The sequence below is a fragment of the Brienomyrus brachyistius genome, chromosome 22 (assembly GCF_023856365.1).
Source record: "Brienomyrus brachyistius isolate T26 chromosome 22, BBRACH_0.4, whole genome shotgun sequence".
Classification (NCBI taxonomy): Eukaryota; Metazoa; Chordata; class Actinopteri; order Osteoglossiformes; family Mormyridae; genus Brienomyrus; species Brienomyrus brachyistius.
In genome coordinates, this window is record NC_064554.1 from 14,543,793 (window position 1) to 14,551,275 (window position 7,483).

The 7,483-nt window shown below is 44.2% G+C and overlaps 1 protein-coding gene across 4 annotated transcripts in view; it reads right to left on the reverse strand.

Moving 5' to 3' along the window:
* The window catches only part of plekhh3 (pleckstrin homology, MyTH4 and FERM domain containing H3), a 32,478-nt gene extending 26,955 nt beyond the window's left edge, over positions 1–5,523 (reverse strand). For 2 of the 4 annotated variants that reach the window (XM_048991768.1, XM_048991766.1), the window contains exon 1: positions 4,803–5,523. In XM_048991768.1, coding sequence (XP_048847725.1) covers positions 4,803–4,937 — 135 coding nt within the window. In that variant the 5' untranslated portion in view covers positions 4,938–5,523. The remainder of the gene's footprint in view (positions 1–4,802) is intronic. The other 2 variants (XM_048991767.1, XM_048991769.1) reach the window with 2 other exon arrangements.
* Between the last annotated feature and the right edge of the window lie 1,960 nt (positions 5,524–7,483).

Here is a 7,483-nt window from a genome sequence, read left to right on the forward strand (position 1 = left end):
ACTGTTCTAGAGAGTTCCATTCGAGGCCATTCCCTTTACAGAATTTTAAGAATGAGTAAGTTTGGGGTTCCTGAAAAGTTTCTGAAACCACACCCAACCACTGAGTCCTGACCCATAGTTCCATGGTTCGCAAACTCATTGACATTGAGCATAACAAATGCAGGCCTATGAAATTCCCTCTAAGTGCAAAAATTGTTGTTGGCACCACTGACTGTTTACACTGCAGCTGGCACTTAGAAGTATTTAAGATACTTCTCAGTATTCAACTTCACGGAAGCAGTCTATATTCCTGCCTTGGTTCTGACCAAAGACAATCGACCTTTGAATTTAGGACGAGCGGATTGCAGGGCAACAGGTCACGTGTGGTTGCAACAACGTGGACCCAAATACTCCCATGGGCAGCAGTTTTACATACATCCATTTCCCCGCCTCTTAATAGCAGACCGTGCTGTGTTTTCTGGCAGCCACAATACATGGTGGGGCTGTTTTCGTAATGATTGGTCTGAATTCACAAGAACGAAGTAAAAGGACGAAATGACAAGCCAAACACATGGACATAATGAACAGTGGACTATTTTGAACCTCTTCTGTTCTTTCCCCTAATAATTTACAGTGCGAAAGTCCCCACTGTGGTTGCAGCAGCGCTCAAAACAACATACAGACATCCGTTGATCCTGCGAGGATTGCTGTGGTAATTCTTGCCCATTGCGCTCACATTCACTTTGAGCACTGTTGTTCTAGAGGTACACAAACTATGTAATGTGTCCTGCATCAGGACAATGTGGTTCACAGTTTCTGTAAGCAGAAAGATTTGTCCTTATCCCTTTCCTTTTCACCAAGCCTATATACCTCTATTGAGGTAGAGATTATGCAGGTGACTACATCCTAGTAGATGGCTGCGTTTGACCGCACTTATGCCTTTAAAATGAGCTTGACAATAAGCAACTTAATTCATAGTGACCAATACTTCATACCCTGGCACCTGTAGTTAATGATAATTAAAAAAAAAACTGCCAATGATGGTTATGTATAGATTAAAGAATCAATGAAATAAGTTTAAGCTGGTATCATGAACTTCCTATTATGAAGAAAGCACCTCCCGGTTATTCAACATGTAAGCTACTGGCAGTGCAGAGACTAAACTGGAGAGGTATAGCAGTAACGGGAAGACTTTTGTACATATGGCAGCTTAATGAGAACTAGTAATAACCGAGAATGAGCTTGGAGCTACACAGCACCACCGAAACATTTGTGCCAACCTGCCTCCTCTACTTCCCGCTGCCCAGGAGATCCAGGCCAATTTGAGACCAAACAATGCAATTATGCAGGTCAACAGCAGTAGGAGAAAGTGCAACCTGGGAGCCTGAGAGGGAAAATCCTCATAGGGAATTGTGTAATCCTGCAACATGAAAAAATGTACATCGAAATAATGGAATCAGACGTGCAAAAGAGTTCATTACAAATTTGGGCAAATGTGAACTGACTGCCTGTGGCAGCCTAGTATTTCATAATTCCCTGTTTGGGTTCTCTTGCTGCTTAATAAGCTTTGACTGATTGCATTTCTATAAACTGCACCCCTCCCCCACCACCCATGTTAATAAAACATCATAGCTAATGAGGAGGGGGGGAAAAGGAAGGGGATTGCATGCCAGTGAAAATCCTGGCACAGTCGCCTGTGCCGGAGGAGGCAGGATGGAATGGCAAGGCATGAGTCACTCGGGCCCGAAAAGGCGTGATGCATTCATTCCGTGGCTGACTTCCGGGCCCCCATCTCCTGGGAGGCTGAGTAACCCACAGGAAACGCTCCAGAGCTGCCAGCGCCATTCTCCAGACCAGATGTGCTACTTCTAGGGGATGGGGACAGGCCCGTGGGCCAAGTGCAGGCCACGGCTACCGCTGGCGCAGGTGACAGATTATAATTAATGCTTCATCGACCGCCGCCTGGTTCTGGTTCCCGGCAGCCATAAGACTTCTGCTCAGTTCCAGATACTGTCGTAATATAAGCACCCTGCTTAGCCGTTTAGGTAAAGCAAAGAGTGAGGAATGACAGACATCACCACCTCGGCTAATGTGTCACAGCACAGAGCTCTTTGGTTTACTGGAACGATCTGGAAACTGTCTACCAACCACTCAGAACATGCAATCTGGACTTTATTTGTGCACCAAAGAGACAGGGTACAATGTGTCATCTACATTACTAGAATACAACTCCTCATATCTGGTTTTAAACTTATAGTCAACAATCAAATACAGAAAAAATGTACTAAAGAAACAAAGTGATTTTTCCACTGTGACAATGTGAGTGAAATCCTTGGGGTCGTAAGGCGTTCAAGATTTCAAGAAAGCTTCTATTAGCTCCTGTGACATACTCCACTACACTTATGCAACACATGGATATCGTTTGCTCTTCAGCATTTTTGACAATTTCACAGCAGAGTATCTGTCCATCAGTGGGAAATAACTGTACTCTGAAATCACTCTTCGTCACTCATGGCTCCAAAAGGAAGGATCTGGATTTTTAGATGTCACAGATCACCTGTACCATTGCAGGCAGGGTCAGGCCAAGGACCAAATGTTCATCTAGTTTCTATGGTGTTGAAGTCTTCAACTAACTCAAATCTGTTGCCACCATCATTGCAAGGACAGGTTTGAGACACAAGAAAGATGGATTTGGACCATCATGTTTATTTCCAGGTACCCTGTTCAGATGTGTGTCTGAAAGGTAGTGGAGCAAATAAAAGCTCATAATGACAGAAACTCAGTAGGTGAGAGAAGGGTTGTCTGGGATCCATTCGAAAACCTCAATGGTTGAATCAGGTAGACATAACTCACACCGATCCTGCCAATACCAATATATAGACAGGACGATGCAAGCCCCTGTTCTTAGAGCTGATCAGTCTCTATAGCTCATGTTACTGGGTTAGATGGACTGAGGGGTCAGCAATCTGTTGAAAAGAAGAGAGGTCCGCTGTTCAGTCAGCTGCCCACTTGTTCTCTCTGGCCTTCCTCGATCTTGCTGACGTTGGTATCATCTTTGGTTCCTGCCTTGGAACCTCTCCAAGGCTCCTTGTCTAAATGATTTTGCCTTACGCTAGGTCGGACAGACACAGCAGAACACGGATGGGAGAGGGAGGCCCGCATAGCAAGGGCCAGCGTGCTGAGGCAATGTTTCTCCAAGCCAGTAGGGGCCAGTGAGAGGGTTTTGCTGGGGGGAAGGGTATTAGTGAGGCTTAGCAGGAGTACGCTGGTGAACAGTACAACACTAAAGTGTGAATTAAGCCAGATGAAAGACAGGCCGGGCAGGGTGATGGCTCGCAGCGTCCAGGACTGTGGGTTTGAATACCGCCCAAACTCCATTGGGAATATTCGAGTTTCTTCTCAATATCCAAACATGGTTCAAGTGGCTCCAGAAAGGCTTTTGCGCACAACTCTGAGGTGAAGTTTGCCTGTGTTGGGCTCGAAAGCCCAATTTGAATTGTAACAAGTTTTCTCGGATGAGCTCCAGGTCATGACAATCCAAATTAAATATGCAATTACTGAGCACTAATGAATGAAAGACAGAAACTCCAAGCTTGCCAGAAGTACTCCAGGTTCATATACTACCGGATGATTATTGTCCCAAAACATTGCACTGTAAGTGTGCTAACCAGTAACATACTTTAGGGAATTAGGAGATTTAGACCTGTTGGTAGGGGAACCATTTCTAAATATCAGTCAAAAGAATTATTGCTTGGGATTGTGATCTTAAAAGACCTCCACTCTTGGGTCTCATGTACCTCATCGTATTAATTTCTCAGCCAGGACTGGATGAACAAGGATCTTCTCAGATGCCATTTGAAAATGAGTAATGACTTAAAAGTAGAACAACTACTGCCTTTCAGAAATGAATGAATCTTACTGGAAACTTTGTGCTCCATCCAGTCAGATGACAGACAATGAGACATTTTTTTAAGAGAATGGAGGGCTGCCAAAATTCATATTCATCATGTACAATGTTGCCCAACAACGATATAGCTACTGCCAAATACTACAAAGATACAAAAACTGACTAATGAAAGACTAATGTAGTTATGCATAGTCATCATTCGAGTGACAAAACGCCGACTTTAAAAGTAGCAGGTGTAATAACGTGTATTGTATGACTCGAAGGTTATATTTAAAGCGTACATATAAATGCAATAAGAACAGAACATTTCATTAGAGCGGTTATGGTTGAGTCGAATAATTTATGACTTAAATCCGGTAAGAACAGTATCGGTGAGCGTTGTAACTATTTTTTTTTCAGTGCAGGGAGAATAATTTATTAGTAGTGAATCTGTCGAGCGGACCAGCGGAAAATGGAAATGTGAACTTTCCGGTTTCGGAGACGACTTGGCTGGCCGCTCTTCGGTGCCACCTGACTCAAGCACCTCGCTCAAGACACATTTAAATTACAAGGCGAGCAGTGGGGGGGGGGGGGACAGCAAGCGAACGAGCGTCTCTTCACCCATCCGACCTCTCTGACAACATCCCGCAAATTACTCGGTACAATTTATTTCGGGGATTAGCAACATGGAGCATGTAAAGGATGCACATGTAAGACTAGAGTGCAGTTAAACAATTAATATAATTCCGCTTTTGTCATTCTCCGGACAACTTTTTGAGCCATCTTTTGATTTCAGCTTTTCCAGCTTACGAAATAAAGCCCATCCGGAGCGTTTGGCAGTTAGGACAATGAAATCGATACATTTTACTGGGAGGAATAAAAAGAGATGAATCACATGAGATTTATGTGGATAAAGGTGAGGCTGCAAAGTACCTACCCGTACGCTGCACGCTAGTTCGTCCTTGCTGCGCAACTCAAAGGATTCTTCCTCTTCTTTTTCCCCATAGTCTCTCCCGAGTAAACTGAACCCTTGCCTGCAGCACAGAAGCCAACAAAATCCTGGGAAAGGCATTCAAGTAGGGTCTAACCTGGGAAACCTTCGGGAAAGGCGAGCATCCACTGTCACTCCCAGGGCGCGTGCAGTAAATCAAGAGGCGGCGCACACCGCAAACTCGCTAACGCCGTCCGAGACGGATCGTACCATCCGGTCTGTGTCTTCTGTCCATAATAATTTCCCGTGGGTACAAAACAGATAAGCATGCACTAAAGAGCAGATTTTTCCTCAAAAAGAAGCTAGAAATATACGAAAAAAGGGAAAATGTAGTTCGGTCAGAGCTGACAGCGACACACAAAACGACTTCCCCCGTGAAAACCGGTGACTTAAAGTTCCTTTTCCTCAGCAAACACTTCACTGTTTACCTGCCGGGGCATCTTGCTGACCGCAAAGACATAAAATAAAAAAGTAGTAAAAGACGTGGAAAGGCTTCCTTTTTTAAAGAATATGAAATCTTGTCTCACGCCACACAAGAAGAAGTTCATAAGAGAAACATCGCTTACTCGTACCCTCTCGGGTTCACTATTAATCAAAAAGCAATACTTGCTTCTCTATTACCACACATCCAGCAACTCCGGCAGAAGTGCACGACGTCTAGAAAAACGCGTGCGGGATTTTGAGTCAACGTATGATGGGCGTGGCCTTAAACGCCCGGCACCCAATCGTGGCGCACGCCCCACTATGTCCCCGCCCCTACCGGCCTTCTTTCCGCGCCGGGCTGTTGCGTCACAAGCAGGCACGAGCTTCGTTTGCATTGGAGGAGGGGAAGTGACAAAGCCAGATGTGAGCGTGCGAAGACCGGCCTCTGTCAAGCTGCCCAAGCTTTCTTACCTTTGGAAGCGTTAAAAATATAATCGATTGACATAAACTATACATAGATTATTTACATATATGTATACATAACTACACTGTAAAAATGTTTCTTTAGTTATCTCCTTCAGTCAAGTAAAAAATTGTGTTTTTTCTTTTGTATATATTGGAAGTTGAAAATTTAAGTTTTGCGACATGGTACGATATAGACGCGGGCGGCGCCAGAGATTTTTTTTGCTAGTCCTGTGGGGTTGCTTGACTTTATAACGGGGGTCCCCTTACTGTGCCGGTTGTCACAGTTTAAATTCTACCGGAACACCCCCGCCCCTCTGATTTCTTTTTAATGATGTGGGTGTATGAAGCAATTATGGTAAACGGAACAATACCCAACTGCTACAAATACCTCCAGAACCCCCTCCACCCCACACATGCACACATAAAAGCAGGGTGTACCCCAGCCCTGGGGCCTGTGTTGGGATAGGCTTCATGGATGGATGGATGGATGTAATAAAATTAGCTAAACATGATGACACTGAGTTGATGTAATACACCAATGACAGAGGAGATCCTAGCTTGGTTGAAAGCTTTTTTGAAATGACATTTCTTATGATTTTCCAATGCTGGCTAATCTACTCCCCGCGGGCCACAATTCCCATTTTGACAATAATTTGGTCGGTTCTGAACTGAGTCAAAAGAATGACTGTCAACTTTTGAAGGACTCACAATCTTAAATGGCTGTCTTGTGTATCCATTGAAGTGGGAATGGGTGGCTAAGAAATAAGTATTAGACTGGAGCACCGGAGAGGAACGGGAAGAATTAAAGGGGTACTGCATTGCAAAGATAAGTCAACAGGCCCTTTCATGGAGGTGTGTGGGGACTGTGCAGCGAAACCAGCAGGCTCAGAGGTACTTTCGACGTAATGAACAATGTCTGCCAGGGATCATTTGCCAGAAATCTTTGGCTCTTTTCACCCTGCTTTCATTCCTGCTGTGATATAGTGAACAAAGATCCGTCAAGATCAACAGGCTGCGCGGCTCTGCTTTTTAAATATAAACTCAAAAAAAGAAAAAACGCATCTACATCTCTTGTTCTGTCTCTCAATGCACTCATTTGATGGCTTAGCTAAGATGACTGGCTTTTAGTAGAATTATCACAAAACCCTTCCTCTCGGTATTTGCTCTAGAAGCAATGCTAAGCCAGTTAAGATTTTGGACCCCCACAATTCTGAGGTAAAGCATCCCTGTCCAAACAGACACACACTCAGCAGGGCTTCCCTGTTGACCCAGCTCGCTGCTATGTGTCCTGACATGTCCTGTCAGTGGTCATTGAATGCATATCACCCCTCCTCCAACCATTTCCTATTCAGTTTGATGCAGGAAGCACTGGCCTCCGCTTGCGTGCAGCCAGTGCTCATGTTTTTAAATCCAGGATCTGTCTGTAAAGAACAACTGCGTCAGTTCCACACAATTGGCCAAAGAGGGAATTCTGAACTATCTCTTCTGATGTCTGTGATGGTTTGTCATTCTAACTGGTTTCTGTTTAACTGTCATTTGATCCAGTTGATAAGCCCTCGAAATCACAAAACCTTTCTCAAAAGCTTGTATCCTAGCTGACGATTAGTCATGTTTAGTTAAGTCCACTGACTGTTGAATGAACGTTTTTTTGTTGTACCATGTATTCAGCTGTTATTAAAAACAGACCTAGTTAAACCAAATTAGGAGATGTAATTACAGGTTCGGTAATGAAACTATCG